This window comes from Neovison vison, chromosome 13, assembly GCF_020171115.1.
Source record: "Neovison vison isolate M4711 chromosome 13, ASM_NN_V1, whole genome shotgun sequence".
Lineage (NCBI taxonomy): Eukaryota > Metazoa > Chordata > Mammalia > Carnivora > Mustelidae > Neogale > Neogale vison.
The window spans coordinates 29,335,993-29,362,233 of record NC_058103.1 but is presented as its reverse complement, the minus strand read 5'-3'; the positions used below and the strand labels follow the sequence as shown (position 1 = coordinate 29,362,233).

At 47.1% G+C, this 26,241-nt stretch overlaps 1 protein-coding gene across 2 annotated transcripts in view; it reads left to right on the top strand.

Annotated features, from left to right (window-relative positions):
• Nucleotides 1–26,241, top strand: part of TTC7B (tetratricopeptide repeat domain 7B) — a 247,564-nt gene that overhangs the window by 123,791 nt on the left and 97,532 nt on the right. For both annotated transcript variants that reach the window (XM_044230241.1, XM_044230240.1), the window contains exons 9-13: nt 2,717–2,854; nt 20,628–20,711; nt 21,695–21,799; nt 23,789–23,906; nt 25,976–26,033. In XM_044230241.1, coding sequence (XP_044086176.1) covers nt 2,717–2,854; nt 20,628–20,711; nt 21,695–21,799; nt 23,789–23,906; nt 25,976–26,033 — 503 coding nt within the window. The remainder of the gene's footprint in view (nt 1–2,716; nt 2,855–20,627; nt 20,712–21,694; nt 21,800–23,788; nt 23,907–25,975; nt 26,034–26,241) is intronic.

Here is a 26,241-nt window from a genome sequence, read left to right as displayed (position 1 = left end):
GGATCTGGAGAGGCTGGGATTAGTCAGGGAGGCTTGCATTCTTGCCTTAATTTCAAGCCTTGCGTTTTCTTGTTCTGCAAAATGGCCCAGAGATGTTTACAAGAACAAGACTGCTTGAGTTACCACTGCTTTTTTATTTGGAACCTCTTTGACGTCATTGGCCTTCCTTCCTCTGAAGGAAACAGGTTGCCCCCCTTGACTCATCTTTCCTTGACTGTCAGCTGCTAACTCAGAATGGTGTCATTTACATTCTCTACTTTGCCTTGGCACGGCTGGGGAAGGCATATATGTGAACAGGCTGGCACCTGGTGGCATTTGGTAACCGTTTTTCGAATGAGCCGGTCTCACTGTGCTTTGCCATCCGTTCTTCGGTGGGGGCGACCCCCTCATGTTGGCCCCCTAGCTCATGTTCCCTCATTCGGAGGGGGCCTCCTCGCAGCTTGGCAGTGAGTTTCCTTCGGGCACACTTGGTTGGTTGTGTTGGGAAAGTTATGAAGGAGTAGCGACCACACATTTTTTATTTCTTAGACAATTCTAATCGAAAATATTGTGTTCTATTGTCAGATCATGTATTCCCATTTTAGAATTTGGAAAACAGAGCCACATCTCTAAAATGCTTGCTCCGAGTGTGGATGTCTTGGGAATGATGTCTCCACCTTTCCTGCTCCTTAATTGAAATGATAGAAACTAATACTACTCAAAATTGAGATCCCTTTGAGACCATCAGTTGTGGCTCTGTGGTATTTAATTTCTGGAAACTCTTCAGAGGATGGTGAAACCCAATGACATCATCAGTAAATATGAAGGTCTGGGTTTCCAACCAAAATGATTATGTTCTCCCTGGAAATTGTTCCATAATTATGTAGGTAGAAGTCTAAACTAAGTTCCTTTTGGAAGCCTCTTTCATGTTTCTTGACTTCTTTATTTTTCAGTTTTTTAGACAGAAAATGCACGTGCTCAATTTCAGAACCAAATGAGAATTACTGTGGTTTTTTTGTTGTCTGAGAAAATTGTATTCTTCCTTGGTTCTGACTTTAACTTAGAAACATCATTTGTCCGTAGTCTCTCCACCTGTAAGATATGGTTGAGCATTGTACTGCTTTCTCACCTCAAATCAAATGCATTTTCCCCAGGAGAAAGGGCTTAATCAGAACTACATTTGCACAACTGCCTCTGAGACAGTGTTCTGGGATATTTCTTATTTGTGGACCTGTTTGAGGTACGAATCAAAAGACACCAATTTTTTAAAAATGTACTTGGCATAACTCAAAAATCTCTCTCAAGTAGTATTTTGTTTTGTTTTGTTCTCTTCCAGGCCTTGGTCCTAATATGGAACATTTATAGCAAGTAAATACAATGAGACTCCTTACAGCAGCCCCTGTTTCCCTTAGAGCTTCCTTTGTTGGCTCAAAGTCGCTCCTCACAAGAAAGCCTTAGAATGAAATCTTCAAAAGCAGGCTTGTATCTGTAAGAGATGACTCACTTGGTAGGAAGTGGCCTGTCATATATTCTTATTTGTCTTTGACATTTTAGAGCAAGGAGTTTTAAAGTGAGTAAGTACGGATAGATGGCTAAAAGTGAGTGGCTTGGACTCACACTCACAAGAAGGCATTTCGTCTCATTAGTGAGGGAGAAGGTGTGTAGGCGTGTCAGCTGTCACCCTGCCTGGACCAGGGACCCTGGTGCCTCACCTACCACTTGCACAGGAAAAACTGAGGGCCCCTTTCTCTCCTCCTAGGAAAGAATGATTCTGGAAGCTTCTGGTAATGAGCAGGGGGAGAAAAGACAGGCAAACTCTAACTTAATTGATTCTGAACTCCCTCGCAGGGAGGGATGGAAAATGGTTAGAGTTGTTTAGTGGCCCTAATACATGTGATATGTCTGGAGACTCCCTAGAGAAATTAAATTTCAAAAAGTAATGAAAGCACGTTGTTGTCAAGAGCATTTGATTTCTAGATAGATGAGATTAATAAGCTCGAATGTGCCTGCTGAATTTCTGCAGCAAGCTGTGGACATATGCAAGAGGCAAGGTGTTCTCCTGAGTCCTCTGGTAATATCTTTTAAAACAAAACTCAGTCTGCTTCTTGCTTTCTCTTCTACAGCTGTTCTGTGCTTCCCTAAACAGGATTGCATTAGTCTTTGTAGTCTGTTCCAATGAAGGTGCCATAGAGGGATCTGAATGTTGCTTTCGTGACAGAGGGAAAGTACGACACGTCCCTACGGGACTGAGGGAACTTAATGGCACGGTGTGATGGTGGGAGTATGGGGCTAGGGATGTTCCCTCCACTGTGTAGCACAGAGCAGGAGCTACACTGACAGGCAAGACACGACAGCCCCCCCGCCCCGGTGTGTGAGTCTGCCACCCCAGAGCACTGGCGGTGTCTGCAGCAGGGCTGGCTGCTGGGCCTGAGCCCAGGAGTCATCACCCTGCTTGGCATCAGCTCCTAAAGCCCCCTGCAACCGCCGGCTGGTGGGTCCCGAGGGTCCTCTGGCTCCATATCTCCAGGCTTATACCTCGTACTGCGTGCTGTGGGGCTCGGGGCATTCTGAGTAAACAAGCCAAGGTGACAAGCCCCTTACTTGCTCCTGCCCTTGTCTCCAGGCCCTTGGCAAGCCACGAGGGGCAGGAGGGCCTAGATGGCTTGTCTACACAATGATAGCTGTGTGCATGGGCTGACTCACCAGCTGCTCCTCTTGTCTTCCGTGTTGTTTTCAGGCCAACCGGGACGCTGTGCTGAGCAGAACACCCGAGCACAAGAGTGACCGTCTCATCAGCTTGCAGAGTGCCTCGGTGGTCTATGATCTACTGACCATTGCCCTTGGAAGAAGAGGCCAGTATGAGATGCTGTCGGAGGTAGAGCCCTTGAGTCTGGTACTTCCCAGTTGTGGGCGGGGGGGGGGGGTGGGGTGCTAGCCAAAGCAACTCTGAGAAGAGCTGTGAGACCAGGTCCTGACCCCTCTCTCCCTGGCAGCCATGTGACCTTGGCCCGGCTCTTAACTCTGTGAAATGGGAATTGGGTTAAATGATTGGATCATGGAATTCACTGGTGGCGACTTCCTAATAGTGGCCCCCAAACCCACTGAGTTTGTGTGTGAGGGAAGGCAAGCATTTCTCAAGTGGCTTCTCTTGCAGGGTAATTTCTACCATCACCCCAAATCTCCCATCTGTGATCCTAATTTCCTTAGAAAGCCAGTTTTACTCTGTTTAAAACATAGATGCGTAACTCCCGGTGAAATGGCCCCGTTAGGCATGTGATTGTCAGGTGAGCGGGTGTCGTCTCTCGTGTCAAGAAACAGTTTTCACTTAAAGACTTTTGCTCTTTCAGAAGAGACCCGAGTTGATTACAGATCTTGTGCAACGTCCTGTCATTTTGTTCCTTCAGCTTCTGAAGAACATTGAGGACGGAAGCTTAACGGTTAACACAGTTTTCAGAAGAAGCTAGTTAACCTCGGGCTGCGGTCATGCGTTACTACGCAGTAGCCCAGAAGTCCAGATTCCACCCGGGCAAGGACTGAATGAGTGCCACGATCGGCTTATTCTTTCTTTAGTGGAGAAGGAAGGAAGGAAGGAAGAGAGAGGGAATGAGGAAGGAAGGAAGGAAACAGGGAAACAACTCATTTTGTTCAAGTGGACTTTGCATGTTATTTTTCTTTTCCTTTCTAAATTCATACACACCGCAGCAGCCTCGAGGCCTGGGGACAGAGATTGAAACATAGTAACACATTGGCTGGAATCAGATGAGCGCCAGGCTCACCCCCCTAGCCTGCTGTTGTGACGCTGCCACACGAGGCAGGAGCCTTGGAGGACAGATGAGCCTGCATGGCTTGGGTCTTTTTTTAGTCTTTGGTTTGGTGACTGTACAGGGCAGTGGTTACTCAGGCTTCAAAAAAAGCCCCTTGCAGTCCGGCTAGATAAAGCAGTGTGCCCAGTGCTCCTGTCACATGCGGCTCATCCCCTGGGACTCTACCCGGATTCTTCCCCCCTCCATGTGCCTCGGTTTCCCGGGACCCTCCCCTCCCAGCCAACTTAGTGCCTGTCTGCTGAGTCTACTGTGGAGCCCCTCCTTGGGGACAGTGCCACCCAGCTCCCAGCTGAGTCCTTTTCCAGTAAACTTTTTTCCTCCAGACGAACCACTAAAGAAAGCATCTCTCTGGGTCCGAGGTTGGTTGTGGTTGGCGTGTCTCCCTTCATCCTATCATGTAGCAATCTGGCCTTTCCTCAGCTTGAACTTCACCGACGTCAGGAACAGGTGTGAGGAGGTTGGGGCGGCTGGCGTGGTTGGCTCGCTGGATGGCTCCTGCCCACAGGCTTCTCGTCATGCTTGAATGGCTGTAGGGGGACGACTGTCACCTTAGCAGCATTCCTCTGCAAGCCTGCCGCACGCCTCCTTCCAGCACCGAATACTGGGGCCTCGTTTTCACTCCGGTGACTTTTGTCTTGGTATCACACATAGCTTCCACCTTGTGGCAATGACCTGATGCCTGAGTCACTAGATGGCCCGATCCGGTTGCCAGAGCTTTGGCGATTCAGAATTTCACTGCGCTGGTCACATTTAAAGCAATGAGGACAGGGCCAGAGGGTGCCTCATCGGTGAGGGAGTACAAGGGTGGGAGAAAGGGACATTTACCGCTATATGTTCCTGGAAGGATTTTATACCATATGTGTGTATTATCTATTAAATATATAAATCAGTTGATAAGATAGAGACAATGGAGGACATTCATTTCCATAATACACATATATGGGGTCCCCTATACTAAGCCAGAGGCTGTGATTAAGGCCGGGATTCAGCCATGTGCGAGGCACGGTCCCTGTTCGTGAACACCCCCTACCCACCCCCCGATGCAGCGGGAGGCAGCCAGGCCGCAGGTAGCTGTCGTCTGATGTGTCTGGCGCTGGGGGGGCAGGGTCTGCTTCCAGTAGTGAGGCCTCTGAATACATGGCTCCAGCCTTTTTTGCTCTTTCTACTTAGTTTTGCAGTTGGAGCCGCCCCCAGCAAACATTTGATGACCATCTCGTCTCAGTTCTTTTAACTAAAACAGGCCCTATCTAGGAGAAAGCACCTAACATCTGGGTGTTCAGTTTCGGAAGGTCCAGCCTTGGCTGAGCACAGACCCTCTCTCCCCTGGCCCCAGGCCTAGGATCCTGCTTCCTTCATTTCCTGGGATTTTCTTCTTCCTTCTTTCTCTTTTCTTCTCATCTGCCCTTCCATCTTCTCACGGCTCTAGGCTAAAAGGCTAACTGTATTGTTTCTAAATTGGGGTAAATTCCCGTAACATAAAGGTAACCATTTAAAAGTGTAGAATTCAGTGGCATTCAGTACATTCACTGGTATGCCGGCCTCACTTCTAGCAAGTCCTAGAAGGAAACCCCCTCCTGAGTAAGCAGTTACCCTCCATCCTGCTCCCCCAGTCCCTGTCCACTACCAATCTTTTTTCTGACTATGGATTTACTCATCTGGGGTATTTCCTATAACTGGAATCATCCAGTAAGTGATCTGATATCTGGCTTTTCTCAGAGTAATGTTTCCAAGGTCACCCATGCTGTAGCCCACATCGGAACTTCATTCCTTCTTGCAGTTGAACAACATCCCGTTGTGTAAATCTAGCACAATTTGTTCACGCAGTTATCCGGTGGTGGGCATTTGACTCTGGTGAGTCGTGCTGCTATGGGGGCAGCTGGATTTTAAACTTCCTGTACTACTTTTGGGGACCCCAGTGTTAGTGATTACCGTTGCTGTCATTCATCGTGGTCATATGGTCCATGTGTTCTTCACCTCCTACATTGTCGCCAAAGCGACCTTTCTAAAGACACAGGAGTGTCATGCCACCCTTCTGTGCAGAAACATTTGATGGCTCTTCCCATCCCCCTCACTTTTTACTTCGTTTGTCTTGTATTCCTTTTCCTCCCATCAGGAAAGTGACTTCCTCAATTATCTTTTTTGCAGTATGCAGCAACTTGCAGATTCCTTGAAACATCAAACAACACAGACAAGTATAGAAAAGGAAATAAAAGTCACTTAGAGTCCTGCCCTCCTGAGATTGACCACCCATTGACATTGTAGAGACCGTCTTTCCTTGTATCTCTTCATGAGTAAATGCATGTACATTTATGTAAGTTTCAAGGAATGGAAGAGTGTCATATATGTATTATTGTAGGTGTTCCCACCCATTCTTCTCCCTTCCATTGGCATTCCACCCTAACTCTGTCTCCTTAGACCCCAGACCCAGGCCAGCAACCTCGTATGTCCTGGGCCCAGGCCTTTGTGTCTGGAAGCTTGGATTTGGGTCCTGGGTCTACCACTCCCAGATTACAGTTCGGTGATCCTGGCAAGTCATTAATCCCTTATGCCTTGGTTTTTCCTTCTGTAAAATGGGGATAATAACCAAACCTATCTTCAGATCATTGTGAGGCTATTTATTAAACCATGTAAGGTACTCAAAGCAGAGCCCCACACCTACTACATGATAATAAGTGGAGTTTATTAAATGACAGCTGTGTGTTGCTGCGCTGTTCCCACTACCATATGCCCAGGAGTGGCCAGGCACAGGAGAAGTAACAGTGTGTATAGAAAAAGGTCTTTTGGCTTCTAGAAACTTCTAGTCTAGTTCAGGAGATCAAACAGAAAGACATGAAAAGACAACTGATCAGAGAAGACTGGACAGTCCAAGGCATGTTCCTTGCAGGTGAACGGACTGGGTGGGTTGCAGCCATGTTTGGAGATTGGGTGCCCGTGAGAGTAGGAACAGCTGGTACATCAAGGGCTGATAGGAATTTAAAAAGTCCCTGAGCAGAGAGACTCATCCTCAAGACTGTGGGGTAAAGGGCATAAGGCCTAAGGATCCAGGAGCCAAGAGCTCGCTCTTGTGGAAGAGAAGGAGGACAGGACACCGAACCGAAAGTGCGGGGCCAGGTTGTCAGCCCCCCAACATCTTGGGACAGACTGCTTGTGCCCCTCGCTGACGGGCTCCTGCCATACCCCCCTTTGGCTGGTCCGCGAGCAGGTCCTCCCAGCCTCAGCGACGCTGCACAGATCTCTTATACCAGCTGGAAATTTTTATAAACAGAATTTAACAACAACCAGGCTATTGGGAGAGAAGACCCCTTACCTCCTCCCCCTGCCTCAGACTTTCCTGCCTTCTCTTGTCCCCAACCACCAACGCTCCACATCAGACACGGCCCATTCTCCTTCTGCTGGCTCGCCTTGCCGGCTGAGCTGAGCCCCTCAGCACTCCCACACCGACAGGGGAAAAGACGGGGTGCTTCTGCCGCGGTACCCAGCCTGTCTTGTCATCTGCTCACCCGCTTTCACTGACACTTCTGGTCTGTCCTGCAGCATGGTGCAGACCCAGCCTTTCAGGAACTGTGCCTTTGCAGGGGAGCAGAGCCACTCTCGCGAGAAAACTGTCCTTTCTGTCTGTTTCTTCAGTTGTATTTATTCCAGATGGACAGTTCCTCTCCCAGCCCAAGCTTGGCTACCCTCGTGGGTGCCCACAGAATACCTTTCTTCTTTTCAGGGCACTGCGCGGCCAGATGCGGGGCCAGGACCGTAGTACAAAGGAAATACAAACCAGAGGTTACAGATCCTTATTCTGACAGGTTTAAATATAAGCACGATGTTTACCACATCTCCAGTGCAATGAGTTTTCGTGTTTTTAAAAGACTAATTGTGAGCCTCGCTGAAAGGTCTGTGTAGGAAGGAACACTTCTTTCTTCCCCCTTCAATTTAAACAGCAGCACTAGTTGGCATGACAACCCATGCTATTAAAAGTAAAGCAACAAGCCTTGCTTCCTCTGTTTTTCAGAATGAACGCAAACTGCTAAGTAGGTTTGTTTCTTGAATTTGACTATTAATGGCTCCATTTCGACAGAATGTTATGGGGTCCCTCTAGAAGGGTGTATGTGTCCCCTCTACATAGCTATGGCAGCTTGGGAGACAGAAATGATATTTTTATCTTCCCTGTTGAACTCATATTCATTTGTTTATGGTAAATCTCAACAACATTATAGTTCTGTGGGTAGAACTGTCTGGCTTAGTGCTTGTACCAAAGGGACAATTTACACATTCCTAACCCAAACACTTATTTAATCAGGGAGTATTGTGAAAAACACTTGAACGTCTAAGTCTGTTCACAGGCCTACCATTTGTTAGTTTCTATTAGAGTTTGGTGTTTCGTGCAGCCCCACTTGGACTGCAGAAGCCTAGCCTTGACCTGGGTGCCAAGCTCCCTGGGCGCCAAGCTCCCTGGGCAGTGTCGGTGTGACCTGACCAATAGGGATGAAGACTTCTGAGGGATGAAGGCAGAATGTTTAGTTCATGGTAGGTGTTCAGTAAAAACCTGCTGAAAAAACCAGTGCTTCAAAGCCAATGTACCTTCTCATCCCATTCCCTTTCCTTTGATTTTTGAGATAAAATTTCCCTGGATATATAATGAGTAGGTCTTCCCCAGGTGGGCCCAAAGGGTAAAAGGTCATGTAGCTGGGAAATAGTAACAGAGGAAGAGCTGGGCCCAAAGTGGGACAGAGCATCGTACAGATCCCAGCTCTGGTCCAGCTTCAGGGGTCACCCAGCAGGGACCAGGACCCTGCATGCAGGCCTGTCCCGAAGCATCCCAGCTACCGACATGGCCGCCAGCACCTACTTTTCCACGATTATGGAAGCATTTCTTAAGTATCATTGCTCTCTTCTTATGGCCCTTAGTGAATTTTACCATGCCATTTTAACCTTTCTAAAAGGTGTAAAATTCAGTGGCATTAATTATATTCACAATATTATGCAGCCTTCATGACTATTTCCAAATTTTCCATCACCCCAAACAGAAACTCTTTACGCATCAACAATAGCTCCCTATTCCCTCCTGTCATCTACTTTCAGTCTCTGTGAGTCCGCATCATGTAAATGGAAGCATGCAGTTCTTGTGTCTCATGTCTGATTTCACCTAGCCTCATGTTTTTGAGGTCCCATTCTGTTGTGATAACGCATCTGGTAGCATGTATCAGACTTCGTTCCTTTTTTGGCCGAATAATACTCTCGTGTATGTATATGCCACATTTTGTTTATCCATTCATCTGTGGGTGGACATGTGTAGTGTTTCCACCTTTTGAGTATCGTGAATAATGCTGTGATGAGCATTGGTGTACACACTGGAGTTTCTGTTTTCAGTTCTTTTACGTATATATCCAAGAGTGGAACTGCCAGCTCATATGATAATTCTATGCTTAACTTTTCAAAGAACTACCAAACTATTTTTTACAGCAGCTGCGCCATTTTACATTACCAGCAGCGAGGCACAAGAGTTCCAAGTTCTCCACATCCTAGCCAATACTCGTTACTTCTGTTTTGTTTTGTTTTGTCACAGCCATCTTAGTAGGTGTGAAATGGTGTTTCATTGTAGGTTCGATTTGTGTTTCCCTAATGACTAATGATGTTGAATAGCTCTTCATGTGCTTTTTGGCCACTTACGTGTCTTGTTCGGAGGAATATCTCTTCAAAACGGTCACCCATTTTAATTTGGGTTGTTTGTCTTTCTGTTGTTGAGTTAGGGGAGTTCTTCATTTATTGTGGATAATAAACCCTTAACAGTCATGATTTCTAAATAGTTCTCTGATTTTGTAGGCTGTGTTTCCATTTTCTTGATAATGTCCTTTGATCCATAAAAGCTTTTAATTCTGATGTGGTCTATTGTGTCAGTTTTTTTCTTTTGTTGCTCGTGCCTTTGGTGCCGAGGTCCTGAAGATTTACTCCTATATTTTCCTGTAAGAATTTTATGGTTTTTGCTCTTATATTTAGCATGTTGATCCATTTTGAGTTAATTTCTGTATTTTAAATAGGGAGCCAACTTCATTCCTTGCATTTGGAAATCCAGTTGTCCTAACAACATTTGTCGAGAGACCGTTCTTTCTCCTTTCAATGGACTGGGCACCCTGGTCAAAAATTGATTGACTGTATATGTGTGGATTGGATTCTGGGATTTTAGTTCTATTCCATTGGTCTATTGTTTCTCCTTATGCCAGTACCATGTGGTTTTGATTACTATAGCTTTGTTACACGTTGAAATCAAGAAGTGTGAATCCTCCATCTTTGTTCTTTTTTAAGATTGTTTCCCCCTGCTCAGGGCCCCTTCCAAGTCCACACGAATTTGAAGATTGGCTTTTCCATTCCTGCAGAGAAGACTGTTAGAATTTTCATAGAGATTGTGTTGACTCTGTGGATCGTTTGGATAGTGTTACCCTCCTAACAGTATCTCATGTTTTAATACCAGATCTTCATCTGAATCTCATTTCTGCTGCTTTATATGCTGGGTAAGAACTTGGGCAGATTCCTGTACTTCTCTAAACCTATCCCCCAAGGGGAAATTTTCAGATAATTATAGGACCTGCCTCTGAGGGTTATTGTAAGGATTGCGGAGAGAGCATATGCAAAGTACACATTACTGTTCTTATCAGTGGTGTTGATAGTCTGCTTTCTCAAGGAAATGGCCCTCTGTAATTACCTTGGCAGATAATGCTTGACCCTTAGTAGGGTCCTTCATTGAATAGTGGAAAAAAACAGCCTGGGAGTCAAAGCACATCTGAGTTCCAATCCTGGCCCTATTTCCTAGCTCATGATTTTGGGAAGGGTTCGCCACTCTGGGCTTCCACTTCAGAGATAGTTAGGAGACATGCTGCGACAATAGGTGTAAAATAGCCAGCACAGCCCTGGGTGTATAATACATACCTTCCATTCCTCTCTGGCTATTAGAAAGGGTGGAGTTGAAGATTGTCTCCTGTAACCTCCATCTAGTCTGTCTCTTTGGAACAATAGAGCAAGGCCACTTCTGCCTCAGTCACAACCCATCTGATTGAAAGCAACTGTTCTATTGTCTTCTTCCCTTGAGCACAGAGTATCCCATTCCTTTAGTTTCGGGGTTGGCAAACTTTTTCTATAAAGAGAGCCAGACACTAAATATTTTAGGCTTTGACAACCAAGAGGCAAAATCAAGGATACTGTGTAGGTATGACAAGAGAGGAAAGAAATTTCCACCGACTTTTCTCTTGATTAAATTCAAAATACAATAGTGAGTACAACTTTCTATAATATGGGTCCACTAATGAGAAGAATGGGATGGTTTGGGAAGACAACAGTTCACTTAATCGGGACTCAAAGTTAGTATTTCCTCTCATCAAACTGCTGGCAAATGTTCATCTATGAAACGACTCTTAGCTGTTGGGCTCTATGACAACAAGCAGCGGGTCGGATCTGGCTCTCGGGCCACGTGCATTGACTTCAGATTCTCAGCATTTTGTGGGTCCTCTTCCCAAGTGCTCTCTTGTTCGGGTGGCCCCCTTAAAGGATATCCGGAGGAATGGATCCTCACTCAGGCAGGTTTATCCCTTCATTCAGGCATTCACTGAGCACCTGCTTTGTGTATGACACACCCCTGGGCTACTGTTACCTCATCGTTGAAGGGCAGACACCCAGGGCCCCCAGCCAGGGCAGGAGGACTGAGAACAGATGAAGACCCGAGGTGAGAGGCAGTGGAGGAGGAGGCGATAGACGAACGAAACACCCGTTTCTTGAATTTAGTGATTGATTTTGCAAGAGTAACCAGCAGCAGCAACAGCAGCACAGCGGCAGATGGACCAGTGTTTGAGTAGGACCCTGGAGACCCGTCACTCGCTAGGGAAACTCGATCCAGTTGCTTCATAGAGTTGAGCAGAGAGTGTGCCAGAGGATGGCATCCAACATTCAAACTCTATATAAAAACCGTGACCTCTGAAAAACAGCCCACTCTCTACTCCTCCCACCATGGCCAGAGGCAGTGGTATCCTTTAATTTCAGCATTTGCCAAAGCAATAAAGCTTTGAGAAACCTCTGCTTGGAGCAGTATTGGTGTTATAAAGCAAAAAGATAAATGGATGGGGGCACGGATGGGGGGTTTGCTCTATTTTATTTCTCATTTCAGAGGAGAAATCTTATTAAGCAAGATTTGATGGGCATCATCTGTTTCCTCAAAACCTGGGCAGTGGAGACTTTTCTTTCTAGCCGAAAGTCCCATAGGCATGACTTTTAGAAGCTTTTCCTGGACCCTGACTCTTGTGGAGTAGATCTCTCAAACTCCACTGTCGGGTGTACTTTTATTTGTAATTAATTTAGAAATAGGGGCTTGGAACTGAGCACCAGAGCTCTGATTTCAGTGGCCCTGGGCAGATCCTATCTTCCCTCTGCCTCTCAGTTTCCCTATCTGTAAAGGAAAAATGAGGCCAGACACTCTCTTAAAGATGGTAGTCCAAGGGGCGCCTGGGTGGTTCATTGGGTTAAAGCCTCTGCCTTCAGCTCAGGTCATGATCCCAGGGTCCTGGGATCGAGCCCCGCATCGGGCTCTCTGCTCAGCACGAGAACCTGCTTCCTTCTCTCTTTCTGTGCTTACTTGTGATCTCTGTCTGTCCAATAAATAAATAAAATCTTTAAAAAAAAAAAAAAAAAGATAGTAGTCCAAAATGTCCCAATTGCTTAGGTAGTTTTTCACTGCTGCAAGTGAAGACATGAAATATTATCTATGTGCTGTGTTAAAGTTTAAAAAAAAAAAACCCACAGTTTGACACAACTGCAAAGGATTACATTTATCAACTAACTCATTAAGGATATATGACGTACAAAAGAAAATTTTCCTCAGCTGCGGAAGGATCTCTGTGACTAGAACTTTCAGGACACAGCCAACCTGCCCATAGAGGTGAATAATGAAGGCGGTTCGCTGGGTTATTTGTTCTGTTTTAACACTGGTGGATTTTAGACATAAGCTGCAGGCTAAATTTGAGGGGTATCTGATTGTTTTATTCCTGCCCCCTCCCCCCCTGGGTGTTGGCTGTTGAATCTCGCTCTCGAATTCCAAAAATAGGCTTTGGCTTTTCCTTGCTTGTGGTTAGTGTCCAGCTGTCACTGCCATGCACCCAGTTCATGTCATTGGGATTTGGGTACTAGGAAGGTAATTGCTAAATCCCTTCCTTGTGCCAGAAGAGCTTCTCATTCCTGGATCCCCCTCAGAGGTAGCTGGTCTAGGAAAAGCCAAAGTAAGAGACCGGAAGGGAGGAGCTCTTGCTCCCAAAAGGAAACAACATTTTCGCAAGTGGCATTTTGACAACCTCACTCAAATGATTAGGATGCCATTTAGAGTCTAATTATTGTCCTACCAAATATCTGTGGTATTACATGAACGTTATCTGGGATTTAGTGAGGTGGCAGAAGTGTGATGACGGCGAATGGGCCTGTCTTTCCTGGTAGAAATAACATAACTGCCACAGCCCCCTTCCTTCCTTGCAAGGGAGGTGGCTCGGGGATGTCACCTGCCGCCTGGTGCACCCGACCCAGGCACCTGCCCCATGTCCCCCTGCCCAGGCCACAGTGCCGCCTCTCCACTGGACACTGGGAGTGCGAAAGGGCCAGAATCTTGCTGTCGTGTCTCCCTTTCCATCTGTCCTTTGTCACCCACCGGCACCTTCGCACCATTCCCAGGGCGCCTCTCTTCCTCCTTCATTCTCCCTCCGGTCAAACCCGGAGCCCCTCAGCATCTGCTGTTTCTTTTTTTCATAAAAGCAGCATCGACAGTGATAACGTTTATAGCACTCGCTCTGGGGCAGACACTCTTCTAAGCATCTGACACGTGTTCCTTCACTCTACCCTGCAACAGCCTATGGCTGGTGAGCAGGGAGTTTGGATGAAGCCTGGGCGGTGGGCCCAGGGCCAGCACCTTCACCACGTGACTGCTCTTGCCTGGCCCCATGCCACTGCTGTCCCCTTCCCAGCCACTAGCCACGCAGGGCTGGGGGATGGAAGCAGCCCCTGACCTGCCCACAGTCCACCTTACACCCACATGTTTTCAAAAGTCTGCTTCCTTAGTCCTTCTTTCAGACTGGAGCCATTATGTGAACAATGTGAATGTTTCTATTTTATTTCATTTTAAAGCATATATTCTGATTGCAATCTCCTCCACTATATTAAAACCGGAAGTTTTTCCTTTTCTGTGTACAGAGATGATTAGGGTGTTTAAAAGGGGTAGTCAGAACTGGGTGAGCAAACATACCACCTCAGGAGGTGAGGCTGTGGGTAGCAAATGCCTCCAGGGTCAACCCAAGTGCCTTTTATTCTCAGATGTGTTCACGGGGAGAGGGCTTCCTTTTGTTTCTGAGGTATGTTGGCCTGAGCTACTGAGGGACTGTGTACTTCTGATGTTTACGGGAACACAGGGGAGGATGTGCTATTATATCCACGTGGTATGCTTGGCATTGGGCTTCCAGAACCACCTGGAGCTCTCTGGGCACTTTCTCAGAGCCAGCGAGTCATCATTATATATAAGATGCCAAGAGCCTGGGAGGACAGGGCCGTCAGCTGTGATGCTGGAGCTCAGACACCTCAGAATTGGGGGTGGGGAAGGGCTAATTTGTAGTCGCTGGCTTGTATTTCTGGACTCTGTTTATGACACACCGGTGACTTTCTGTGGGCTGTGGGTTGTTTTAGTTATGGGGAAGAGGTCCAAATGGTGAAAGATGAGGTAGTAGAGGGTAAGTGCCTGACTGATACAACCTTAGTGCTTTTGATATCGTATGTGGTGCTGGTGGGTTTCATGGGGTCTGTGAGGTTTCTCGAAAATTCTGCAACCTGGAAAGGCCTCAGTGCTTTGTAGCCTGAAGGATCCCAAAGAGGCTATGCCCCTTTAGCAGTAAAAAATATTACTGAATCTTCAAAATAGTTCAAGGAACATGTGGCATTTTTAGGGGCCTTTTAGTTAGCTATACTTTGCTTTACACAGCACAAGTGGGTCTGATAAGTTCAGCGAGAGTGGCATGTCTGTAATTAAAGTCGCAGAGGCAGCAGAGTGCTGTGGTTCAGAGCTCCAACTCTGGAACCACACTGCCCGGATTCAGGTCCTGACCTTCCACCAATACACTGAGACCCCACATAGTCATGCAGGGGACCCGACTGTAGTCTGTGCTCAGTTTCCCCGTCTATAAATGGAGGACCGTAACAGTGCCTACTTTTCCTGGTAGAGTTGTTAGGACGAGCAATGGGGCTGTTGTTGTAAAGCAGTTAAAATGACTCCTGGTGGGCCGCCTGGGTGGCTCAGTCAGTTGAGCGTTTGCCTTTAGCTCAGGTCATGATCCCAGGGATGGACCCCTTGATCCTGGGATTAAGCCCTGTGTGGGGCTCCTTGCTCAGTGGGGAGTCTGCTTCTCCCCCACCCTCTGACCCTTCCCTCTGCTCAGTCTCTCTCACTCTCTCACAAATGAATAAATAAGAAAGAAAAAAAAAAGAAAGAAAGATAGTTCCTGTCCCTAGCTTCATAGTGTGATCCAAAGGCTTGCTGTCTTAGTCCATTCAGATGGCTATGACAAAACAGTACAACTACTTGGGGGCTAGGAGGCAGGAGCTGATTATAAGAGCCTGAAGTATAGGCTTGGGGGTACCTTTAGGGCCTTGGCTGTAGGTAGCAGAACCGACTCGCTCACTCAAGCAGAAAAGGCATTCATCCATGTGTACTGCTCACAGGATCCACAGAAGGCTGAAGAATGGGCGTGGGCAGAAATTAAGAAGGCAAGGTCCCTGGCCCAGTTTGGGAGGACACGCCTGGCTCAAGGGCCTCCACCCACCCTGGTGCTCTTTGGGCCTCCAGGTCTTGCCACTGGGAATAACATTCCAGTCCCCACCCCTCCTGGCTCCCCCCCACCCCCACCCCGTGCTGAGCTCTGGCAGGAGCTTCTGATTGGCTGTGCTTGGGTCACGTGACACCCTCCTGCTTCCTTCCTTCAAGGCTTCATTACTGGCAGGTGGAGAGGCTGCTTTCCTTCTATCTAGGGCATACCCCCCACCACTCCCCGACTCCCAGTACAAAAAGTTCAGAAGAGATTTGAGGTGAGAGGAAGCCAAAATGACAAATGTCCTTTCCTTTGGGGACCTCAGTTGGATGTTTCTTAAGTTCTCTCATATCCCCAAGATTCTCTGGATCTGCTCTTCAGGAGAGCTGCTGTTTTCCTGGTACTGTGGCTGATAGAAGGTGGAACAGAGCTCTATACCAATTAGGCTTCCAGTGTTTTTCAGTGACTGTGTAATGAGTATGTTAGCCTTTGGCACAAAAGAAAATAAGGGTGCACACTCATTTGTAACATCTAGCTTTCTGATTCAGGACAAGCTGTTTCAGCGACCGAGCTCCTTCTGTTTATTGGGAAAACAGTTGATATTTGTCATTCCTTCTAGCAATAGGAAGAAGAAAAGCATTTAAACATTTAAATGTTTCTGTGTATATATTTAAGTACTTAGTGGTTCTATTGCAGTGAGCTGGTTATGTAGAGCTGTTAGGACAAACCTCATTTTTGATGTCCTCTGCATCCTTCTCCACGCACTGGCTCCTTTGCCTGATTCCAGCAACGTGATCCAGATTCCTGGTTCCTCTTCCCCCACCACCCCTCATCTCCCCACTCAGTTTCCAAGTACTGTTGGCTTTTCATCACTTGAGGCTCTCTCTGTGGCACCCATCCTCCCCCACGTCTTGCCAGCCCATCCCACCCCACGCCTAGATCAGGTCTCCCCTCTGCCCATCTTGCCTACTTGATCTTTTCAACAAGAAGCTTTGGTTTTCACTCCCAAGGTGCTTCTTAAAGGCACAGTGAGGGCTTCTTAAGGGCTTCCTGTTCTTACCAGTATAGTAGAGCTGTTAAGAGGGCTCTTGGGTCAAGTTCAGATCCCAGCTCTGCTCTTTGGTGCCTGTGTTAGTGAGAGGTGTAGCCAGATGTAATTAACAAAATCAACTCTCAGTGACTTAACCAAGTAGGAATGAATTTCTCCCCCATGACAGCAAGTCTGGCGAGAGGCTGCAGTCACAGCCGCAGCACATCACGGCCTCAAGGACCTAATGCTTTCCCTCCTTCTGCTCAGCCATTCTACAGAGCGGGTTCCATCCTCATGCTCCCATTACTGGCGTCCCCACCTCCAGCACCAAATGTGCATCCCGGGTGGGAGGGCCAGGGCTGAGGGCAGGTGTGTGCCAGCTGAGACCGTCCTCCTCTTAGACACCCCTGCTGAAGGCTCGCCCAGCGGCTTCTGCTGACATCACATCGCCCACAGTGAAGTTACATGTCCACAGATTTGGGCTAAGCACATTGCCAGCTCAAAATGAGGCTCCAAGTGTTCGTCTTGCATGGGATCTACAGATGCCTGTCCTGTGCCATCACTAGGCATATAGGTGGTACGTGTTAAATGCTCACTACTTCACTTTTTAATATATATCTGTTAGGGCAGGTTTCCCCAGTAAACTAGCTAGCATACAATTTGCTGGAACCTTCTAGGTAAATACCACCCCAGATCCTCTCCTACCTCCTCAATCCACCTTCATCATTTTCTATAGTCTGTCACCCTCTCTGTGGCTCCTATGTCCCCCAGCCCCCTGCCCCTACCTGTGTGTCTGTCCATTAATCCTGAAACTTCCATTTTCATTCCTTTCCTGGGGCCAGCCACAGAGCATCATGGGGAGAACTGGCAGCCCCGTGCTGCAGACGCCAGAGCCCGACACCCCAGTCCCCAAGGTGACCCTGATGTCTGCATTCTGTCCCCTGAGGGAGTTGCTATTTAAAGCTTTTCTGAAAACCCCCAGCTCTATTCCGTTTCTCTGCTCCTACACCCACTTCATCCCATCTTTGCGGGGAAGACAATGGCTGGGTTGGACATCTAGGACAGGACTCTCCTCTTCATCTTCTAGAGTCTTCTGAAGAGAAGGCCTTCCACTGGGGGCCTTTTCTGCTCCTTCATCTCAGGTTGCCTCCATGGTGAGTCTCTGATCTTCCTTCCACAGGCGTGCTTCACCACTCACCCTTCTTTCCTCTGCTCCTCAGGGGGCGCCCTCCAGCGCACCCCAGAACTGCGCTCCCAGAGCTGGGCCACCCACTGCCTGGTCGGGGGCCTCTGGGCCCCCAGCGCCCTGACCCTCTCGTCATCTCCACCCTGAAACCCCACCTGCGTCTCCTTTCCTGGCCCCGAAGTTGAGATGCTTCCTGAGGTCCCGCCCCCGCTGCCGTCCCTGCGAGCACTCCTCTCACGACCTCCAGCGTCTTCCGAGGGTGGCAGCTCTTTTCTCGAATGTACTTTTTCCCCAGTTATTTTTCTTGTGGTAAAATACATATCTCACCACCTTCACCGTTTTCAAGTGTGCAGTTCGGTGACCTTGAAGACCCCCTCAGTGTGGTGCAGTCCTCAGCGCTGTCCATCCCCAGAACGCTTTCCATCTTGTAAAGCTGGAACTCTGTCCCCATGAAACGCTTACTCCCCCCGCCCCGGCATTCCCCCCCACCACCAAATCCTGCTGTCTGTCTCTTGATTTTGACTGCACTAAGTACCTCATACAAGTGGAATCACACGACATTTGTCTTTTTGTGACTGACTTACTTCACTGAGCATCACCTACTCAAGGTCTGTCCATGTTGTAGCCTATGTCAGAATTTCCTTCCTTTTCAATGTAAGGCTAGATAGGGGCGTCTGGGTGGCTCAGCTGGTCAAATGTCCGACTCTCGGTTTTGGCTCAGGTCATGATCTTGGGGTCCTGGGATCGAGCCTTGCGTCATGCCCACCGCTCAGTGGGGAATGTGCTTGTCTCCCCTTGCCCCACTCGCGTGTGTTCTCTTTCTCTCTCTAAAATAAATGAATCAATCTTTAAAAAATTAAGTAAGTCGATTTAAGGCTAGGTAATATTCTATTGGTGTTAACATCACAATTTGTGTATCTCTTTATCCTTTGATGGACACTTAGGTCCCTTCCATGTGTTAGCTGCTGTGAATAATGCAGCTACGAATACCGATACACAGATCCCTGTTTGGGCCCCTGCTTTGCACTCTTTGGGGTCTGTCTTTATGCCAGTACCATGCTGTTTTGATTGTTGTAGCTTTGTAGTAAGCTCTGGAATGAGGAAGTGTGAGTCCTCCAGCTCTGTTGTTTTTGAAGATTGTTTTGGCCATTTGGAGTTCCTTGAGATTCCATAACTTTAGGACAGGTTCTTCTATTTCTGTAAAAAAAAAAAAAAAAAAAAAAATATATATATATATATATATATATATACACACACATGCCATTGGGATTTTAATAGGGATTGATTATGTTGAATACATAGAACTCTTTGAGTAGTACTGATTTGTTTCCATTTATTTTTGTCTTTACTTTCTCTCAGCTAAAGGTATGTCTTTTGTTAGATCTTCTCTGAAGTCCCCAGATTGTCTCTAATTATCTCTAGTAAGTCATCTATGTGACATCTCAAGCCCACCATGTTTGTTACCAAGCTCATTAATAAAAAAATCCTTTCTTCCGCATTCTCCTTTTATTCTAAAAATTTTCTCTTTGGGGCGCCTGGGCGGCTCAGTTGGTTAAGCGACTGCCTTCAGCTCAGGTCATGATCTTGGAGTCCCTGGATCGAGTCCCACATCAGGCTCCCTGCTCAGCAGGTAGTCTACTTCTCCCACTGACCTCTCTCGTCTCATTCTCTCTCTCTCTCTCAAATAAAGAAATAAAATCTTTTTAAAAAATTTGTCTTTCTCATAAATGCACACATACGCACACGTGCATGCACAAGGGTCTTTTCTGCCAGGAGTTTGGTCCCAGAGACTTTGGAGGCCTCCTTCAGTCCCTACCCCTCACCAGCCACCCCTTCCTTGGGTGGCCTGTCTTTGCTGCTTCTAACTCAGATACATTTCTTGGTTCTTGGGTCCCTGGACCATTCTATGCACCTTATTCCTGGTCTGTCTCCATTCTGATAGCATAGCCTTCCCCTGGCCCCGCAATGAACTTCCTAAGCTCTGATGTGATCATTACCACTCTGTGCCGAAGCCAGAAGCTCCTCACTGACAGAGAGGGAGTGTGTTTGTAGATTACCACCCCCGCCCCACCCAGCACAGAGGGGACAGAGAAGTCAGGATTTCTGCCCTTGATCGTTCCTCATAGTGGGATATGACTGGACTGGGACAGGAAGAGTGAGGACAGTGACATTAATGTACAGTTAAAAGCTTGAGGAACATAGAGGAAGGAGAACCAAAGCTGGGATGGGGGAAGGAGATGGGCTATCCTTGAAACGGAGCTGTCTGTCATGTCAGACTCAGTGATGTGGGCCCAGCCCACACCCCCCCTTGCAGCCTGATTCCACCCATTCCTGCCCATGTGCCCTAAGCTAGGTTCATACTGGACCACCTGCCGTCCTCAAGTCAGAGCGTACCCTGTCACCTCCACGTGTCTGTTCATAACCCCCTCTTCCAAATCATAGCTGCATTTTGTTTGTTTGTTTGTTTCTCATTAATCAAGGCCCAGCTCAAGGAGCATTTTTGCAGGATGCTGTTTCAGAATCCTGTGATTACTTTCCCATGCTTGGGGCACTTGTCCCTCTAGGCCTTGTATTTGAGTTGTTTGTGTCCCTGCCTCCTTCTTTGTCTTGGATGAGAAACCACGTGAGACCCAGGATTGTGTTCTAGTCAACTGTGGATGGTCCTGGAAGATTCTGTTTTAAGCTTCCAAGGGAATGCTTAGGTTTTGTAAGACTTGATGTGCAGAGACGCAAACCCATACTCATCCACTTGTGACCCTGGCGGTTCTCAGATGTCTGCCTTTGTTCTTCTCTCCCACCAGTGCTTAGAAAGAGCCATGAAGTTTGCCTTCGAGGAGTTCCAGCTCTGGTACCAGTTTGCTCTGTCTCTCATGGCTGCGGGAAAAGTGAGTCGCCCCCTGGGAGGCGCCATCCTCCCTGTCAGTGTTCACGTCCCAGAATTCCAAGGTGTGACATGAGGCCTTGAAGAAGTCTAAACCAACTATCGGAAGCTGTCCTGTGGTCATTTACAAAAGAGCGATCAAATTTAGTGATTTGGGAGCCAACATGGACACGCCATAGAAAAGAAAAAAATCAGACATATTTGCCTTTTTCTGGCCCTGGTAACTTTGTCATATGAAGACAGGCTTAAACCAAGGCTGGTTCTTCACACAGACCCTTTCACTTATTTGAGAGCATAAATGTATTCCCGGAGGAGGAGGCCATTAGTGATCATTAGCAACATATCACATCAGGTAGCATATGATACTGGTTGGAAGCTCACGCTCTGGAGTCCAGCTGCTGGGGTTTTGGCCTTGACCTGGGCCAGGTCACTGGCCTCCAGGTCCTCTTGGCAAAGTGGAGACATCCCAGCACCTCCCTCACAGAACCGTTCTAGGTAAATGAGGTAATACCCGTAACATGCATGGAACAAGGTCCCCCACGTAGTATATGCTCAATAAAGGGAGGAGCCATTGTACTTCTTGTTAATTCGGACCATTTAGTGACTTATTTAGTCTGAGGTAGGAGATTATTTGGGCCAAGTGGAGGCAGAAATTTAGTATAGAGTGCTCTAAAATTATATAGTCTATGTTTCATAGTAACTTAATCCTTCCCTGTCTTTTTTTTTTCTTCTTATTTTTACAATGGCTACACAAGTAAGGAAGAAAATGAGGGTGATTCCAGGGAAGCACCTCTGCTTGTTCTAACCACAGTTCACTCCCCAGTCCCTCAAGAGCCCCACACCCTGGTTGTCGCCATCCTCAGCTTGGGCTCAAGGTTGAAAAACCTCATTAACAGGTTTCCTAACCAGAACCCCCCAGGGAAGGCCTTAGTGTTTGGTTCCATCAAAAACTTCTGAGTTTCACCGAAATAATCTCCTTTTGCCAAGTCTGCACGGGCCGTGAAGGTGCTGAAAGAGTGTATCCGTCTGAAGCCCGACGACGCCACCATCCCGCTCCTCGCCGCGAAGTTGTGCATGGGCTCCCTTCACTGGGTGAGTAGGGCTAGGGCCCTGTGCTCACGGCAGCCTTTCCCACCTCAAGGCACTGAGAGAAAATAGCAATCATTCAGCTACATAAAAACAAGGCTGGGGCGCCTGGGTGGCTCAGTGGGCTAAAGCCTGTGCCTTCGGCTCAGGTCATGATCCCAGGATACTGGGATCAAGTCCCGCATCAGGCTCTCTGCTCAGCAGGGAGCCTGCTTCCTCCTCTCTCTTTCTGCCTGCCTCTCTGCCTACTTGTGATCTGTCTGTCAAATAAATAAATAAATAAATAAAAACCAAGGCTGTACAGAGGCACGGCCCCCAGACCCCCTCAGGCCTCCCTAACCCATCCTAGGACTGACGGAAATCATGTTCCTGGGATCCCCATGGGAATGTGTTTCAAATGCTTCAAAAGTTGAATTGATAAAGTAGAATTGGAATTCATACTCACCTAAGTCTTGCTGTAGATGCAGGAGGTGCGGGGCTGAAAAGGTTTATGTCACTGAATGAATCACTCTTAGCAAGGCTGAGTTCTTCTATAATGCAGTCACCCGCTCCTTCAGCCCCTGTGTAAGCCAACCATGCTCATTCCTCTTCCTTCACGTAGGCTTTCCTCTTCCGATAGTCTTGTTCAGATAGGAACTGGGGGCTAGTCTGGTTTGTAACAGTTCCAGTACCTCAAAAATGCACCATTGAAGAAGAAAATAGAAAAGCCTCCACTAACCGCTGAGGTGTTGGTACACATAATTACCACATGCGATCTAGTTTTAATTTCTTTTCTTTAACTTCACATCAAGATTAATTACAAGGAAAAAAAAAAGATTAATTACCAGAAGAATTTGCTCAAAAGACTGTAGTGCCTTACTAAGGGTCTTCACCATTACGGTCCTTGCTGCCTGCCTGGTTTTTTTTTTTCCACTTTTCCTCACCCAGCGAGACAAAAGTAAGCCTTGTGAGAAAGTGTTCTGCTCAGTTGGACTGGGGGAAATGTAGAAGGAAAAAGACATTTTGAAAGAGCAGGTTCTCACCTGACTCTCACAGCTGTGAAGGTGTCGTGTGGTCCGTGCAGGATTTGAACATTTGGTGCCACTGGCGAGGGAACAATGCAGGTGGGCTCCAGCCGCAGGCCGGGGAGCGGGCCAGACCCTGCAGCTTTGAAAATGCCAGTTTCCAACCATGAACTATGTCGCACCCCTTCCAGCTATGGCATTGTTCGTGACTGTCACATAGATCTAAGACCAAAAATAAACAGACGTTTTTTCTTTTTTTAAAGATGAGCCTAACAGATTTTTTCTGTTTATATATTTTACATTTTTATTATTAAGATTTCTAAACTCTACCAAAGTAAAGAGTATATAATGAACTCCCGGATACTCTCACCTAGCTTCAGGGACCTTAATGTTGGCCATATTTTGAAGGAATGAATCTTATTATTTTGGCTTCTAATTAATTATACTGAAGGTCTTATTCAGGTGCACATTTTCTCATTGGAATCTGCTGGCACGAGGTCCATGTGATGTGCATTGTAAAATAAATAGACGGGGAGTTCTGAATACGTTAACATCTTGTAGGAAAGAGAATCCAAGCCTAAATGTATTCTTTTTGTCATTTAAAAAAAAAAAGAAAAGGAAGGACCCAGACACAAAATTTTCAAAGACTATATAGAATTCACTGAATACCTAACAGAAAATCAATCAGTAAAAAATAGAGATAAAAAGGATAGGAACCCCCCCTACCCCACCAAGAATGAAAATGACTTTGGAAAAGAAGGTAAAAAAGCAGTAAGGAAAACGTTAAAGAAAAAAGGTAAGGTGGGAACCCTGAGGACCGTTGGAGAGACTCAAATAAAGAAAACGGAATCGCCGCAGTGGAGTCGGAAGATTTGGGAGTGATTTTCACAGTGACTCATCAGAAATCTGTTTTTGGCAGCAGACGCTTATGGGAACTCATGTTAGAAATTCTGCAGGTCGTTGTTGTTTTTTAACTTGTCTGGTTTTTCAGTTGGAAGAGGCTGAGAAGTTTGCCAAAACTGTCGTAGATGCGGGAGAGAAAACGTCAGAGTTCAAGGCCAAAGGCTACTTAGCTCTGGGGCTCACGTACAGTCTGCAGGCCACTGATGGTGAGAGACGATCCCCCACCCCGCCCCTGGGATCTGGGAGCTTAAGTCTGCACTGCAGGGTTCCCACAGTCCCCAGAGAGGACTGTCGCAGGAGGCCACGTATTTTGGATCACTCAGGCATGCCATCATGTGGGAACCTGTGGCTGCTGTTCTTTCTGCTCAAACTGGCTGGAGAGTTGGAGAGCAGAGACAAAGGTCCTGGGGGCCAAGGTGCATGTGCTGGTGGTGCACAGTGCCCAACTTGCAGGTTCAGGGCATCTGCCATGAGGTGAAGGTGAGGGGGCCTTTGAGAGATGGTTCCCCCCACCCACCCTGCACCTGCGTTCACCCCGGCACTTGGTGGGGCTGTCCCTACACAAGGAGATATTGGATTTCAGGCACTGGAATGTGGAAGAGTTTAGGGCCAGCCTCCTCCAGGCAGCTTCCCTTGATTGCTCAGGATGCCCCTTCTCTGTGGGTACATTTAAATTCACAGATGTTTACACATGCTGTGTGGCAACTTACCAAACACCCATGCGGTGACATGTATTTGGGTTGTACAAAGACCTTGCGGACTCTGGCTTTTTTTAAAAAATCTTAATTATGCTTTGTATCCTTAATGAAGTTTTCCGTTATGTGTTTGCAGGAAGTATAAATTGATTAATTATTTTCCTGAACTCTTAATATTTCTTCAGCATTTCATTGTTAAATATAATATGAATACAAAAAAAATTTCAAAAACCCATGTATAATTAATGAATTAGGATACAGCAAATATCTTTGTAATCTCCACCCTGCTCAGGAGGTGGAAGCCTGCCAGCCCCCTGGGGAACTTTGTGTGTGCCCCCTGCCAGTCACAGGACTCCTAAGAGAAAATGCTCTCCTGATTTTTATAGTATTCATTTTCTTTTTCTTTTTTTATGGTTTTGCTATAGTTAATTTTGCAGATTACCCCAAAGCCTTCTTTCATCTGCCCTAAAATAATCCAAGAACTTAAAGAGGTTTCACATATCGGTTGATTCTCAATAATGGCATTTTGGCTAATTTTTCATGCATACATGGTACGCTAGCAGACACCTGCCAGCACCTTGCTTTAACTGTAGTAGACTTTCAGTGAAGCGGGAGTGTAATGCCCTGTGTTTATCCCTATCGATTCTAAGTTTGGACCCACCTCTCACGCACCCTGTAACTTTGGGAGAGCAGCTCAGCCTAGTTGATCCTCATCTCGCATTCATGGCTCAGTAGGGTCACCTGAGGTTCCCTCTAGCTTTGTCCCTGTTATTCTGAGTTCACTGTGGTGATAGCCACATCTGGCACTTGGGGACAGCCGTCCTCCATTCCCAGTGTGGTGGCAGGAAGGGATCTAGCCCGTGATGATGTTCAAGAGGGCCCCTTCAGTTCCACCCATAAGCAGTTCCTCCAGGACTTTTGCTCTTGCCCCAGTAAAAAGTACCTTCCCTTGACAGACTCGAAGGGCGCCATCTTTCACATGCTCTCTACAGGGAACATGTGGGCTCGCGGCAAGATGGCCTCACACTTTCCAGCTGATTTTCTAGTGTCAGTGTTGGCTTTGCCTGGTCTCTCCCTTGTGTTTACATCAAGGTATTAAAGGTCCTGGCCATTGTCCAGTGTGACTTAAACGGGCCTTTTATAGCATCAGGCTAGTTCCCTTGGCTCAGTGTCATAGCTTCTCAGTGCCAGAAGGACCTCTGAAGGCCGTCTCTAGTCAACACCGTTGGTGCTGGAATCTTCCGTACCACCCCATAGAGGCAGCCCTTACCCAGACACGCCTGCGCCCTCTGGAGTTCCCAGCTGGCCTTCTGACAACAGTGCCCCCTGCCTCAGGCATCAGGGTCACCTGCCAACTCATACTCTCCCCTCAGCATGGCTCCACAGTGGTGCCCATTGAGTGCGTGTGTCTGGGGTTGGCCTGGGCTTCATTGCCCGGTGCCTGCACCTCTGCAGGCACGCAGGGGCCACAAACGTGTTGCTTTTGTTCCAGTTGAATGTATAGGTTTTATGATGAGCTTCATGTTTGTCAAAAACTCCCTGATCTTCCATGCCACTGACTAATTGAACCCTTTTCTTAGCTTCTTTGCGAGGGATGCAGGAGGTCCTACAGAGAAAGGCGCTTCTTGCATTTCAGAGGTGAGTGGGAGTTCATCTTTTCACTCGGCTGTTCATAATGACACCAAAGTATGATAAGTATAAAAAGAAGAGATATTTATAAAGATTATGTAAACAGTGTTTTCCCCCCAGGAGTCTTTCATCTTGCGCACTGAACATACAGTATCAAAACTTGCTGCCTGACTTGTTGCCGTGTAATCCGCACTCTTACTCTGTTTACCTACATTTG